Genomic DNA, 16,881 nt, shown 5'->3' on the forward strand with positions numbered 1-16,881 from the left:
AAAATGAGCAAAGTCATGTATAAGCTGATAATTTAAGATTAAAGACTAGAAGACTTAGACTTAGAAGAATAGAAGCGGAGGAAAATATTAAGAGATTTTTATTAGGACATTTAAGCCTAATAAATTAAATTCCAGTTTTAGCAACTTTAGTCTCTTTAGAAAACGTAAAGAAAGATTTTATATACATATCACGATATAACTTACAGTTGCCCTCGAAGTGCCGCTGTCGAGACTGCTTTGAGAAGATATGGAGGGTGTCCTCGCAAGCCTCGCGTGAGGTAGCGATGACGCAGTTCGCGTCTCGCTTAGTGGCTGCACCCGGCATTGCTCTTTGGGTATTAACATCTCCTGTAACCAAAATATAATATTAATTTATAAAATAAAAAACTGTGGCTGTTTAAAAGAAAACAAATAATGTATGAATAATTATGTATGAATAATGTATTTGATAGGGTGTGGCGCAAGTAAGACAAGTCGTGTGCTCGTTAGCGACTTGTATAGTCGCACCTAGTCACGTTCAGGCTCCATACTGTTGATATCATACGTATTATATTTTGAAAATAATTAAATAGCTACATATAACACTATTAATAAATTATTGTTAATTTGTTAAAGCAAATATCTCGATGAATAGAAAGTGAAAAATTGCATTTAACCTATTGACAAGGGAAGTTTTCGATTATAAAATCGAAACGTATACGTTTAAAAAACGCTTATATAATAATTTTCCTGAAATTTTGAAAAAAAAACTGCACTTCTTAGTTGTAGTAGTAGTATTAATTTAATTTCACAGATTAGATATCACTTTCGGTTCCTTATTTAGGGACCACCGATCTATTTCCGTTTTATAATATCTAATCCGCCATATTGGATTTCGAATTAAGTATGCGTAAAAACTTGTGCAAAAAAATGACTCCGATCAATTGGAGATAACTCGTTTAAAATCCAATTGAAAAATTCGACCCATATATACTAACTAACAAGGCAAGTTAAATAAAACCTTGAAGTTGCTGGGGAAAAATATGTCTATCGATTTTGTGTGCAGTGGCCTTAGTCACGTTGTTTCGTTTTTTTGCTTTAATAGTAATTTTAACGTATTTGTTAAAATTGATTCGACACCAGAGCGAAGCAATGGAAATATAAACGGAAATAAATATTTCACTTCCTCGGGTGGGCATCGAACCCACAATCGTCGCGTTACTAACGTCGTTAGTCAGATCCTTGTGCCGCTGCGCCATGACCGCCTCAAGAAAAATAAAAATCTCTACAAAATACAAAATACTCATTATGTAAATGAATATGCATATTCTAGTGCTACTTTATTAAATATTTTGAGATGTACCATAAATAACGGAACGGGACCGTCTCTTGTCGCGTTGTACATTTTTCATTCCGTTGTTTTCCACTCATAATTTATTAGTGCTTCGGACGCGCTATAATTGGCTTTGTTCTACCACACCCCTAATGCATTTTACTCTTTGCGATACCCACTGTAGCAAGGATGAGTTTACTTTGAATTTGATGCTTATTTTATCTCTTAATTGAAAGGATAATGGATATTCGTGATCCGTTATAATCTTTAACACACTAACGTCCCTTCGAGGGTTGTTTGATTTATTTAAATAAATATTTAAATGAAGATTAGTTCAGTTCATTGAATTCAATTGGTTTATTTTGCTATTGTTATTTGTATTCATTGAACCCATGATAGCACGAGTCAAAACTAAGTGCGTGTAGGTCAATTTGGTTAGTTAGTCTATTACTTAGTAGTCTAAGTAGTCTAGTTAGACTACTTAAGAAACAAGGTTTAAATTGAAATTTTAAAATATGGTATTTTCTGATATTGTTACGAGTATATAGAATAATTGGAATAATTCTTAAATTCTGATCAGATTTTTTGCTAGAGTCCAATTTTAATTGAACGAGGAAATTCTTTAAACGTTATTATGAAAGCCGTTAAAGTACAAATGTTGTTCTAGTTGGTCTTATTTCTTTGTTCGCGCATGTGTTGAATCGGAAAACGATTAAAGCTAGTGCTAGTAATTAAAAACTTTTTCTGTGAACCAATGTAGCGTTAAATTTTAAATACGTATTTTTGTATAAAAATAAGATTTTTTCTGCTTCACCCTGTATCCTGCACACGGCAGAGTAAGCAAAGATAACCTAGTGTTAAGACACTTAGTTCTCTGTTTTTCGAATCCTTTGCCTCTACACTAGTGCGAAGAAATTAAAATATTTCATTTCCTCGAGTAGCAATCGAACCCAAAACCAGGAGATTATTTATTACCTAACACTAAACACGTTTTCAAAACGAGTAAGTAAGAAGCGTAGTGAGTAAGAAGAAGATCTTATGCTTATAACAATTATAATTAAAACTGGCTAAACGATAAAACATACATAAAAAAATAAAATCCCTATATAAATAAAAAAGTGTCCAATAAAAATATATTTAGTTTTAGTATTATATTAACGAACGATAACAGTAAAATAAAAACCAATATTAAACACATTTAGCCTAAAAGTATACCTACATACATATATATAGCTTAGTTTAGCTCTCGAGTGCTACGACGTTAGGTCTTGAGAGAAGTGGTTCTGATGCGATTTGGCCAATAACTCGATATGTTATATTTGATTTTTGTTTTAAAATTTTATTTAGTATGCTATCGTCATATTTTGTTGACATTTTGTTTTATAAAATCAGCTTTACGCTGTATCCCGCACACAGCAGGATAGGGAACCTTGTTTTACGACACTCCGTTTCCTATTTTCCACTGAATTCTGGAGACATTGCGTGTTAAGTAGCGGAACTTAACGCCGCGCTAGACACCAGCACGAAGAAATGAAAATATAGTTTAAAATAAATATTTAAGTTTCTCGAGTGGCGATGGAACCCACAACCAGTCGCGTCTACAGTCACACTTAAGCCCTTGCGCCAGGATTGACCTCAACTTTTTTTAAACCAGGAATAAATAAAAGCATTTATAAAATAAGCGCTAACATTTTCTACTTTACACACCCTCATCTTGTGTAACTGTGCTACGAACATGCATAAAACTCTTGAAAAAACTAGTAGTAATTAATTAAAAAGTTGCCCAGGTAAATAGGAAGCGAGGAAGTGGGAATGGAGTCAAACTGAGAGTGGTACACCGGGCTCTTAGCTTTGTTTTATAGTGTAAAACAAAAGGGGGTCGACGTTTTATGAAATGTGAAAAAATATGTTAGCTGGTACGACTTCGTACAATGTTTTTTTTATAATTGTTCGTACGAATATCATGACTTTTTTATCTTAATGATTGGATTTTTAAGTTTTTTAAATAAGTTTACATCGAATATATATAGTATATTTGATTCTATATGGATTGAATGCCACCCTTTTAAGGTTATTATTTTTTAGAATTTAACCACAAATGTATAGTTTTCACATTTTTTCCTGAACAAGTAGGTAATACCTGTAGATGCGAGCTGTCAAACTTCATAATTCTAGGTCAACCAGAGGTACCCTAAAACTTTTGATTCTTTTTATAGTACCGAAATACACGTTATTGCGATATAAATGACCATATATTTTTTTTAAGTAAATATAGAAATATGTTTTTTATCAGGAAATTAGGGGGCCGTAGTAATTGAGTATGGTTTAAATTTCAACATGATATCTGCAATCACTGCAGATAAAGGGTCTTGGCAGATAGACAGACAAACAGACTGACAAACGCACAACAAAGTTATAGGTTTCCTTTTTTCTTTAAAAAGTACAGAAAAAAACCCTAACCCTAAAAAGGATATGGACCGAGTGTCACTGATAAAAACAATCGGCTCACTAGACTACGATTCTAAGACAGAAAGTATATTAATATTATAAAGCTGTAATTGTTTGGTTGAATCCGATAATCTCAAAAAATACAATCTCCTGTATCTTATAGCTCAGTGTTACCTTAAGAGATAAAATTTAGAATGTGTCATACACAACTTTGATTTATATCCGTTTGACAACGCGAGCGAAGCCAAAAAGCTTGTATAATTTATCACATATCGGCAGTAAAAACGATAGTTTGAATAACATACAAAAATACATCATATTTTAGATAAGTATGCCATGGAAAATAGACGATGGTAAATTTTATCAGCTAAACGCAAGCGACGTTAACTTGTATGTATGCGTATTCAGTGTCATAACTGCGTAAATAATATAAAAAACTAGCGGCCCGCTCGCGGTTACACCCGCGTGAACTATATTATTAGTAATTTCTGTCTCCATGACTACGTCCTAGTGACGTCTATGCAAAATTTGAGACTCCTAGCATTTGTAGTAACGAAGTTTCATACAAACTTTTGACCCCAAAAACAACCCCTTAGAAATCGAATATTGCAAATTCCCGTCTTAGCGAGCACCTATGTCCTATAAGTAACTCCTATGCAAAATTTGAGATTCCTAGCACATGTCGTTTCTGAGATTTCGTGATGAGTGAGTGACCTTTCGATTTTATATATATAGATGACAAAATGTCTCGGCAAAAGGAGTACAGGCCGCTCTCCAACTAGGTGGACCGAAGACCTCAAGAAGATAGCGGGAACCCGCTGGATTCAAAGGGCACAGGAATGAGTGGCGAGCATTGGCGGAGGCCTATGTCCAGCAGTGGACTTTTAAAGGCTGATGGATGGATGGATAAAAAATGACTATACTGTATAATAACTTACACATTGTCGTATTATGAGGCCATGGATAAAAAATGATTATTTTTTCGCACATTGCCTACTATAATAGCATACTAGCTTCACATATCTAGTACTATTAAGAAGAATTCATGTAAAAAATTAAGTTTTTTAAATTCGAGTAAGCATTAAAAGCTTATTTTGCTTGTAATTTCATTTAACGGACACACTTGGCTAGAGAAATATAACACGAATCGATATTATGAGTAAAGGATATTACGACTAGAGGGTCGTAAGCGCGACCGAGTTTAAGTAAGTATCAATATTTACTACTAAAATACGACTGTAGCCGGTACAGTGCCGTTTGTACGGATGCTTAAACTGAAAATATATTAAAAATTAATGTTCTTTATGAAAAATGTGATATAATCCTTTTTTATGTTATTTTTATTTTCTTTCTTTCAATTTTGATAGTGTTGCTATATTTATTATATTTTACATAAATGTGTATTAAACTCCATGTAATGTTTCAAAAGTGTTACGATATGGACCATTGTCTATAAGAAAAGCTATAATATAACACTGAAAATTCAAATAAATATTTTTATGCATAATATTTCAAGATATCATAATATAATTTTTCAAATATGTTGCATATACATACACTTGGGCTTCCATGGGATTTATCTTCACCGAAGCTGTCAGTAGAGTTGTGACTTTGTCCGCTACTAGCACTCGAAGTCCTTTCTCTGGCAGCTCTCGCCCACGACTCCAGACGCTTCTGAGCCGCCCACACACCAGGAGGGCCTAATCCACTCATTCTATTTTTTTTTATTTCTTCATTTAGAATTATAATGTCACTTCACTTTTGAATACAGGTTAAGAAAATATCTCGGTATCTATTTTAACTATTATAATTATTTAGGTCAAATTTCGTTGTTTTGTTCAAATTTGTATTATGATTTTCGTATATTCTGTAATTTAAATTTCTAAGTTATCATCTTTTTCATTTTATATTTAATAAAGGCTATCACACTAAGGTTTATTCGATATACTGCAGATGCCGCCTCGTAAACTATTCCACTATAGACGCACTAGCGAGGTTCCTATTCCAAAGTTCATATAGAATTACTAAACCGTACGATAAAATGTGATCTAAATTCTACGCATATTTGTGTTTGTATGTTGACAGGATAGTTTTACCAAAGTTAAATAAAAAAATAAAATTATTATTATTATTAATTATTATTATTATTTAAATTTTATAAAATTTATAACAGTAACAGACTTTTGTAACTTTTGACTTTTGAAATTAAATGACAATACTATAGATTATTAATTATATTAAACATGTTTAATTATAAGAATCTACTTAGAAAAAAATATTTTAATCATAAAATAAGTACAATTTATAATTTAAAATCAATCATTAACACTCAATACTTAAAAAAAATCTCTATCCAATAAATATTTAAGATGACATTTAACCTTTAAATATATAACTAACTAAAAAGTTCTACACCAGACAGTCTCGCCGTAGACGGCTGCGTGGGCGCCGGCGCCGGTTGTACTACGTAGTATGTAGGCGTTTGTTTGTGTCGAGTTCAGATTATTATTTTATAGTATTAGTAATTAAGAATTTTGATAAAGATTTTATTAAAGTTTCTCAAGTTTCTATATTTTTAATTTTACGTATGTGCATCTATTAAAATCAAGTTCTGTTACTGAAAGCTTTAATTAGTAATAAATGAAAACTGAATTTAATATAACTTATTTTGAAAAACAAAAGAAAATAACATCTACACATATGCTTTATGACCGATATAACGTAACTCTTCTTAAAGTTTCTAAAATCTTACTATTTGGTAAAATTTGACTACCATTATACTTAACAAATTACCATTTAAAAGGTAAAAGATAAAATATCTTGTTATTTTTCTTTTACACAGTTGAGTAAAAATAAATAACACCAAAGTAATTTTTCCCACTAAAGCGTCCCACGAACCGCTTACTATGCAAAGTATATTTAAGAAACTGTATCGCTCGATCCGATATCAAAGATCCTCTTCGGGGAATTTAAGGTAGAGTCGAAATCAATGACAAATATAATGAATGTAAATCTTGGCGGAATACATCAACAAAATATATGGTACCTATATATATATTATAATATGTACGAGTATATGTTTATATATACATATAGATATAGTGACTGATGTGACGAGAGAGACCTGAAAACTGGGTCACCGAAAAGGATATCTCGAAGGGCAAATTTATCCTAATTTTAGTTCAAGTGAACCCCAGATGACATGCAAATTTAATTTTTCGCTTAGACACTAGACACGTGTTATATACATTTTCATTATATATTTATGTATACATATGTATTTTTACTTTATTTTGTAATACTACCTAACGCAAGGAAAAAAGTAAGAATCATGTCTAGAGACGAACGAAACGGTGTTAGATTACGAGCGAACTGTTGCGCCTCAAGTTATCTCAGGAAAGATCATCTCAGTAGATTGCAAATTTATTTAAATTAGCAGTTTTCTACCACGACTTGTAGATCTACTTAGTATTATCAAATTATATCTAATCTTAACCAAAACGATTTGCGTAAACTGTTTTCTAGTTTTTTTGGTTGAAGCTTTTACACAGTAGAAAGGAGTCAAAAATATATTTAGAAATTAAAATAAAAAGTTCTTGTATTCATTTAAAATAACTAAAATGTGCTATGCGATTAATATAAGTGCTTTCGTCGCTTCTCGTTGGTAGAAAAACATAAAACATTGGACCTCCCATTTTCATTTATGAAAACGTTAAGTTGCTCGCCAAATAATCCTTTTAAAGTTGTATAACAAAAGTCATTGTTAGGGAGGTACGTGTGAACCCCTAACGGCACCGTTTATTATAATGAAAACTGTATTAAAAGTTTACCAAATTTTCCTCCAAAATATTTTACTACGTTCAATTTACAACGTACTATATAAACAATTCTAATACGATACAAACGCCAGCGATATATCGACATAACAACCAAAATAATAAATAATTTTCAACTAAAACCTTCACGTCTTCATTAATTTGGCTTTACCTATATAACTCTACCATTTCAACACATGTATGTGTATAGATCACTATTAATTCACGTATAAACGGATTTACAGGAGCGCGCGGCCCGTGGGGCGTCTCGCGCAAACTGCCGCTCCCCGGGCCAGTGTTGCCAGGGCGGGACAGCCTTCCTCCTTACTTATTACCCCACAGGTAACTTGTTATACGCCTCGTTGAGCTCACTTGGTCTAATTGTGCATAGTGTTCTGTTGAATGCATTCCGACGTTTACATGCGCCCACGTGAATGAAAAGTCAAGGTTGGGAAGAGAAATTGTAGATGATTTAGAAATTAAGAGTAGATTTTTATATTTAAATGGTTAAGGTTATTTTTAATATACTGGAATATTATCTTATTATAAAGTTATTACTATAACATATTTATAATAAATATTGAAAAAAATAAATAATATTTTCCTGTCAAATATGCGTGGTGGTATACGCTGGTATCACCAAGGGCGGCGGCGCATTTCGGGCGCGTCACTTTCTCTGGGCGAGCAACAGGTACGGAAGGTCATGCAGGGCGTCTTGGGAGTACGAGCACAGCCTCGTGTGTACTACATTCAATTTGGTACTCTTTGTCAATAAAGATTAATCTAATAGATGTTATATTTTTTCTCAGTAGGTACCCAAAGTTCATTATGTATGGTATTGTATATGGTACATGGGTGATGGATGAGTTTTACTCGTTATGAGTTAGTATTTGTCTATATTAGTCTATGTGAATATAACTCTTTCTTTACTAAGTTATAGGGAGCCAACGCACAGCCGAAATTAGACAGCGTAGAAAGTTGAAAGATTTTTTGGGGAGTATAAAGCAATGCAATATGACATATTTCTCAAAATATCACGAAAAAAAAGATGATTTTCCATTTCACGTCTTAAATTCCACGCAAACATATCAAACATAAACAATAATATTTTATTTTTTTAGGGTTCCATACCTCAAAAGGAAAAACAGAAACTCTTATAGGATCACTTTGGTGTCCATTTATTATTTTTTAATAAAACGTAAGAATTTAAAAAGTAAAAGTACACGGGGAGGCAGAACGATGTATTTTATATTTTGTACACTCTCTTTACCCCATACAAATGTAGGCGCTGTAGAAAAGCAAAAAATATAAAACTCACGTAATAGCTACAGTAAATTAAAAATTCACATATGTCAATTAAGCACTGAGCGGCCTTTTTAACCATTTTGCATTTTAATAAAGGCTGACTACGGCACAGCGGGGAGAGTTCACAAAAAATAAAACTCTCTTGTACAACACAGCCCTGTTATAAAATGTAAAGTTTTAATATGCTTTTATGTGAAACGTTGAAACTTTGAATATGCAATTTCGATTATGTTAATAGATTTGTCTTATACATGTTTAAGGATTTTTTTACTTATTTAGAGCATAAAATTGATTTATAATTTTAACTTTTTCTTCCTTTACTAAATCTGTAGTTCTTCCTTTAAAAAATAAATACTGTAATATATAAGTTGAATCGATATTTTGACAATTATATTTAATTTTATAACAAGTATTTGTTAAAATAGTTATATACACAATAAAATGTTGTCTACGGGTATAAAAGACTAAGATATCAGGCCAGTCGTGGTGCAGGAGCACTAACGTGTTTTCCCACTCGACTCTACATGCAATGTATCCAGAATTCGGCGGAAAGTAGGGAGTGAATTGTCACAACACTTGGCTCTTCTGCCTACCCTGCTACATGCGGGATACAGCGTGAAGCTGAGAGAATACAAGATTGAAATTGCGGGAGAAATTAAAAATAAAATAGCGATATAATATACTATTAAAATATATTCAAGATGCTGTTTGTTCAGGCCCCTTGTGTGCTCCAATGCTTGTGTTTTGCTCAATTGTATGCCGCTCAAATATTGATGGGAGTTCGGTTGGTCACTGCTTAACGTTCCTATGTCGTCATTTCATCTAATCTAGGTCATACGTGAAATACCTAGAGAAATACCTGATGCTGCTTAGTATATGACGAAGGATGGAAATGGAGATGGAGATCGTTGGGTTGATGTCTTGATACATTTTGTGTGATGGAAACCTTTTTGTACAGGTTGGATTGGACGTTTGGTTGATTAAGATTTTTTTAATAAGTTTTTTTTTGTATTTACTATTATATGGCCAGTAGTGGCGCAGTGGCATAGTGGTTGGTAGTTGGTTCGAATTCTACTTGAGATTAAATATGTAATATTTTTATTTTCTCTCTCTGGTAACGAGGCATAGTGCAGCGTTGAATTCCGCCATTCAACACGCAAAGTCTTTAAAAGTCGGCGAAAAGTGGGGAACGGAGTGTCTTAACACTAAGTTCCCTCTATCTACCCTGCTGTGTGCGGGATACAGCGTGAAGCTGATTTAATTTAATTTAATTATAATTAAATGTCCTTCAAAAAAAACTTGAACTCGGGATTGAACTCGTTACCATCGCATTTAAAATAAGCGGCTGTTAACACTGACCGCCACAATAAGGTAATGTCATGTATGTATATTTAACAATTATAATTTTTTTTAAAGTTTCGATCAAAATCAAATAAAATAATAATATTCTTAATACTAGTATTTTTATTAATTATTTCTTTATAACAACAAGTTTGTAGGTCAACAGGCCGTAATTATTTCGGCTTTATGAGATACCATAAAGTGCTTTTGTGATTGAGAGCTCGCTCAGCCTCCTAATCGCGAGGTTTGCGGGAGAGATTTTAAAATAGAATAAAATAAAATTAATATAATGAATTTTTGTGTAGGAAATATGAAAATCTTGCCTTAGCTGATACAATAGCCATTTAAGTGAAATATATAATCGAATGACAAACGATCATAAGTTTCCGTTCTCCTCAGTACAGTCATATATAAAAAACTCATCTGTCATTGAGTGACTGACAGAGAACACAAAGGCGAAAGTACTGTACTGAGATAGTTGAAATTTGGCATCTAGATTGGGAAATTTTACATTTCATATCTTACAAGGTCTACGCAAATGAAATTACAAAAGTTTGAAAATATTTTTTTATTAAGAGCATTAGAGAGGCCTTCTCTAGGATTGAAAAGCTCAAGAAAATTGTTGTTGTTGCCAGAAGGAATGAAGTAAAGTAATATGAAAGCCACAACTAAGCCTGTTACAAAGGAATGCAAGATGCGGACTAAAATATGATAATATAAAGTTATTACAAAGAGACTTACTTATAAGTTTTAAGCGAAATAGAATTGTATAAGGAAACTGAATATTGTTAAACTTGTGTTAATTATTTTATAATAAAATTACACGGATTATATTATCAGAATATATGCATTAGATTACTTGAAAAAGGAAGTAATAAGTTTCCTCTGTAAAGCTAAAAGAATTCCACAGAAAAAAATAACGATTCGTCAGGAAATAGTTATTTAATTACTTGCTAGTTAGATGATCAAAATCAAATAAGATCGTTTGTATATAGTAAATACCTTCTAGAATTATATATTACACATACATGTGGGTAGACCACTAAACAAGTTCATGTAACTTTTGTAATTAAAATGACGGTCGACGGTCGACGGTGAACTTCCATTAAGGAACAGTGTACTCAACAGACCTCATGCCGACTCCAGCTGGCCAATCAATAGTTTTAGAATTAATAAGTGATTTACCAAAACAGAATGTCCTTTGAGATCTATAGAAAATAAATTAGCTTCACGCTGTTTCCCGCACACAGCAGGGTACCTACACAGGCAGAAGGAACCTAGTGTAACCTCTGTTGCCCATTTTCCACTGAATTCTGAAGGTATTACGTGTTGAGTGGCGTAACTCAACATCGCGCTTTGCGTCGACACCAGAACGAAGAAATGAAAATGAAAATATTTATTTTAATATTTCATTTTTAATGTCAGGAATAATTAATTTAAAAATATATGTGCAATTAAGTTTGAGCAAAAATTATAAACTATTCGATTTCGTATCAAGTTTTTAAGTAAAAGGTACATAAGTATTTTAAAAAGATAATCCTAGCACGGGCTAGTCACACGGCGAGCGTTGATAATCCCATATTGCACATACGGCCAAATCGATAACACCATCTTAATGCCACCGCTCGGCTTTTGTGATTTAAATTAAAAAGTGCTGACAGCTTCCACCTTTGCCTTTTATATTTCTTTAAAGTCTATTGAAATATTAGTAATTATTTCTAAGTTTTATGATAGATTTTTTTAACACTTTTCTTTTCAGCTTCACGCTGTATCCCGCATGTATCAGGGAAGAGAGATTAATACTAGTAAAGACACTCCGCTCTCCACTTTCCGCCGAATTCTGGAGACATTTCGTATTGAATAGAAGTGGCGAAACAGAGTGAAGAAATATTAAATATTGCATTCACGCATTGTACTACGACTGGCCTCAAATAATACTATAGGTACTTTTAATACTTATGTGATTTCTAAATTGTCTTAAAATTATGTAAATGACAAGAAAATGTTTACCATCTATATATATAAAAGGACTTTTAAAAAGTATTTAATTGACACGTGTGCCATCGTTTTCTAGAATTCTCCCCCTAAGGGTTCAAAAAGGGGGTTGAAAGTTTGTATAGATTTTTTTTTAAATCGGCACCAATTTTTATAAAATTTGGAATTCACACTTTTAAAAGTATTTAATTGAACACATGATTCATGTTTTCTTGAATTCTTTCCCTAAGGGTGCAAATAAGGGGTTGAAAGATTGTATAGAAAAATCTTTAAAACGCCACCGATCATTATAAAAATTTAAATTTAGACTCTTAAAAATATTAATTTGAACATGTGTTTCATGGTTTTCTAGAATTTATCCCCTCAGGGTAAATAAGGGGTTGAAAGTTTGTATGAAAAAATCATTAAATCGCCACCGATTTTTATAAAATTTGAAATTTAGACTCTTAAAAATATTTCATTGAACACATGTTTCGTGGTTTTTTGGGAATTCACCCCAAAATACGCAAGTGAAGCTGCGCGCGTCCGTTAGTAGATTATATTTAGTAAGCTACTGTATGTCTTAATTAATTACTTGAAGTAACTGCTTTTACATAAACATTTTAATAAATAATAAGTTTGAGGTTAAAAAAACAACTTTATATATTATACTAACATTTCAGAGTCACTTCGCTGTAATGGTTTCGATAAAAATTGTTTTATCCAATAAATAACGCGAACACGTGAAAATAATAAAATTGTTTGTCTCCGAACCTGTTCTCTGGACAATCTCAGCACGTCAGACATAATAATTTATTTTTTTACCCCCACAAATGTGTTCCTAAACATATTTCTTTGAGGAAAATGAGATAAAAATTACGTGCGACATACGAGGTTCGTGAATAAGCCGCTCGTCGACGGGCTTAAGCGTTAGTGATTAAATGCCTACTTGAAAGATGCTAGCGATCGTAAGTGTATATGTTATCTTATTCTATTATATTGATGTATTCTATGAACTTGTGGGAATTATAATTATATTTCTAAGTACACAAAAACATTAGATTATTAGACTAGTGCGACGGTTATAGGTTCGATTCTCACTTGGGTGAATATCTACATTTCGCCTGTTTTCGAGATTTTGTATAGCGGCACTCAACGCCGCGATTTCTCTATCAAATTATTAATATGGGGTTTGCGGATCGAGCCTGACCCACGGAATTATATTATAATATTTTTAATGCTGTTTTTATTTAAATCTTCACGTTCAAATTTTCCATCGAAATCGAACCTGTTGCGTTTACCGTCACACGTTTGTGCTATCGCGACGAGAGCCTCAAATTAATTGTAAAGATTACTTTTACGATATTAAGTAAATTTAAAAATCATTAAATACCTACTATTTGAAAATTTGATTTAAATAGGGCAGATCTTTCAGCGAATTTTTATGCCATAAAATCCAGCATGAGAAACTTTTTAAATTCAGTGCCTTTCTTAAAATTACTTAAGTTTTATAGTCTCAGTTTTTATGATATCGTAATAAAACGCGAACGAGATGATTTTCCTCGTATGGAGAAAACTTAATACGCTTTGGTGCTATTTTAAATCGAGATTGGTGATACTTTAAAAGGATTTTTATGGTAGCTGCTTTGGCGATTGGCTTTTGTGTGTACTGGAACATTAAATATTTAAGACTATAACTCGGTAAAATTTAAATAATCCTTAGTAGTAATATTTTAATAGTCAGTCTATAGACTGGCTAATAAAATAAAAAAAAATGATAAATAATTTCTCTAATATGTTTTTCTAATAATTCTCTCTCTCTCTTAATAATTTCTCTAATATGTTATTGATAAATAAGTTTGTAATTGCTCAAAAGGAAAAATGGAACCCTTATAGGATCATAATATAAGCTGAAATTAATATAAAATATTCAAGTCTACGGTTCCTTCGAGCACAAAAAAATTATTAAACTTCTAAATCAACCTCATCTAAGAAAAATACATACTGCAAGCTTAATTTTTATTAGTTGAAATTAGTACGGAACCCACAAAGGGCGAGTCCAACTCGCACTTGAACGGTTTTTATTATACTATAAATAACAAAAAAACACCACTTAAAAAAGCTTTAAAAGTTCGTCTCGTTCGTCTCGTTTCTTTAAAGGAAAAATAACGTAGAAGAGTTAAACGTTTGACAATCAATAATAACGTTTTTCCTGTTAGATTTTGGGGTAAATTAGAAATGTGGCGGGTGCGGGTGCGGGGGTAGGGGCGGGGGCGACGGCGGCGGCGTGGTGATCGATGCAGCACTTGTTGCGGTGTTCAACAGGCTCGGCATTCTTTGACTGTTTAAGTGTTAAAATTTTCTTTTTAGTTAGAAGGTTGAAGAAACCTAAGAGATATGATACTTTTACAGAGACATTAAAATAGTACTAAATGCTTAAAATATTAATGAAAAAAATGAAATCAGCTACACGTTATATCCCGCACACAGCGGGGTAGGTAGAGGGAAGCTAGTGTTAAGGTACTCCGTTCCCCACTTTCCCCAGAATTCAGGATACATTGTGTGTTAAGTGGCGGAACTCAACGAGCTTTGAAGCGAAGAAATGGAAATATAAATTTAAATAAATATTTTATTTCCCCGAGTGGGGATCGAACCCACATCCCGTGGTGTTTACAGTCACACTACGTGCCCTGCGTCCAACTGGTTTCTTACGAGTATAATATAGAAAAAGAAATATCAAATATATACAAAATAAATCCCAAAATACAATATAATGATACTGTAACAGCATTACAGTGTGGCTCGTAATCAACAACTGCATAGATTTATAAGAAAGGAAAAATTATTCAATAAATTTTATTCGCTGCGTTGAGTACCTATTCAGACAGACTCGTATAAATATTTTTTTTGCTTATTTTAATATTATAATTTTATATTATAATAATTTATTATAGGTATATATTTTTATTCTGGCACAGTTGGGTGGAATCAGGAGTTTGTGGAATTGTTAATATTTAAAAACAGCTGCAAAACTTGAAAAAAAGCATGTCCATACAAATTTATTTTTGCAAAACCTATGTGGATCGAGACAAGATGAAATCGAATTCTCAGTTATTGCATTTACACCACTGGGCCACTAAATAATAGTCAATTAAAGTATTAAAATTAAATTCATATTAACGCATAACTTTTATATAAACAATTCCATCCAACAATTCCATGAAAAATCTAATAACAAAAATGAAAATAAAAAAAAATACATTTATGTTAAACACGTGCAATCTACAAAAAAATTGTAGACAATTTTTACAAGCACCCATATGAAAGAACCGTTGTTGACCATTAAAAAAGTAGTAATTAAATGAAAGGTGCACGCAGAGAAATTGTTCATTAAATATGGTAAATTATTAATTAAATACGGTAAATTGTTAATTAAATATGGTAAATATGTAAATAAAATATGGTGCAAACTAAAAGCAAACAAGCCAGTGAACAAGCCCCGAAGCAATGGCAGTGAAACACAATGGAGCACGCGGTAATCAAATACTAGAGTCAACAGGCCTCCTTCTTTGTGTAGTCGGATAAAAAACGTTGTTTTTCTTTCATATCAGATATAGAAGTGAATTGGAGAAAGAGAAATTTTATGAAGATATTTTCAAGTGACAATTAGTTATATGAATAATAGGGTAAAAATAGCTTAGTGTCAAGAGTCTCTGTCTTTCACTTTCCATTGCGTGTTGATTGGCGGAACTCAACGCTACACTAGAGTGTGTAAATGAATCATTTTCCTGCACCAGGATCGAACCCACAACCACTGTGCCTACAGTCAGATGCTGGCCCATTGCTACGTGATGACAACACAAACAAATAAAATACACTTTTACGAACTTTTACATTTGTAAATAGCAATTTAAATAAATATAAGTAAACATTTGATTTTAATATAAATATACGCGCGGATATGTTAAGTCTCGACGGTCATCAATTATGTTGTATTTACTTATATATCAATTAAGTTATTCAATCAACGGCGATGTATTTATTTTAGAGAAACACAACATAAGCGCAATAATTGTGAGTAGACTAATTGCGGCGTTCAGTTCCGTCATTTAGTACGTGTATAGTATTTCAAATTTGGGCCGAAGGCGAAAACATCCTTTAAATAGTTTTTTTAATAGTAAAAAATATGGCCTTATAGAATATAAGGACTAAGAACAACAGTCCTTTAATATACTATATATAATTCCTGAACATTATCAGTTATCACTAAGAATAAGTGCCTCTATTCTCTACAAAAGCGCTACGAAAATACCTGTAACCTCTACGAAAGCGCTACGAAAATTTTGCTAACAGTGAATAGTGGCGCCATCTACGTTGTAGTAGCGAAACACTTTTACAGTTTTGCTGGAGGAAAGCTTGAAGTCTTTGCTTTGCTATGTTAGTATGTCTCTAATATCACAGATGGCGCTATTCCCTGTAATTAGGCATTTAATGGGAAAATAATAAATATATATAAATGTAAATTAAGAAACTGCCATGAATATAGAGGCCAGTCATAGCGCAGGAGTTAATGATCATTCAGACACTACCATAACGTCTTTCATTTTCTACCTAATTAGTGAAGACCAGCATGTCGCAGCTAGTCGTAGAAATAAAATTAATATAAAATAAAATAATCATTCCCTA

At 32.4% G+C, this 16,881-nt stretch overlaps 1 protein-coding gene across 2 annotated transcripts in view; it reads right to left on the minus strand.

Moving 5' to 3' along the window:
• LOC146530152 (synaptotagmin-5-like) overlaps nucleotides 1-16,881 on the minus strand; it is a 41,319-nt gene that overhangs the window by 19,187 nt on the left and 5,251 nt on the right. The window contains exons 1-3 of one of the 2 annotated variants that reach the window (XM_085200725.1): nucleotides 7,748-7,833; nucleotides 5,318-5,627; nucleotides 205-348 (exon numbers count right to left, since the gene is read on the minus strand). In XM_085200725.1, coding sequence (XP_085056851.1) covers nucleotides 205-348; nucleotides 5,318-5,473 — 300 coding nt within the window. In that variant the 5' untranslated portion in view covers nucleotides 5,474-5,627; nucleotides 7,748-7,833. Of the gene's footprint in view, nucleotides 1-204; nucleotides 349-5,317; nucleotides 5,628-7,747; nucleotides 7,834-16,881 lie in introns of those variants that run through there. The other variant, XM_085200723.1, reaches the window with a different exon arrangement.

The sequence above is a fragment of the Heliconius melpomene genome, chromosome 17 (assembly GCF_056956725.1).
Source record: "Heliconius melpomene rosina isolate 202511_hmr_F chromosome 17, ASM5695672v1, whole genome shotgun sequence".
Taxonomy (NCBI): Eukaryota; Metazoa; Arthropoda; class Insecta; order Lepidoptera; family Nymphalidae; genus Heliconius; species Heliconius melpomene.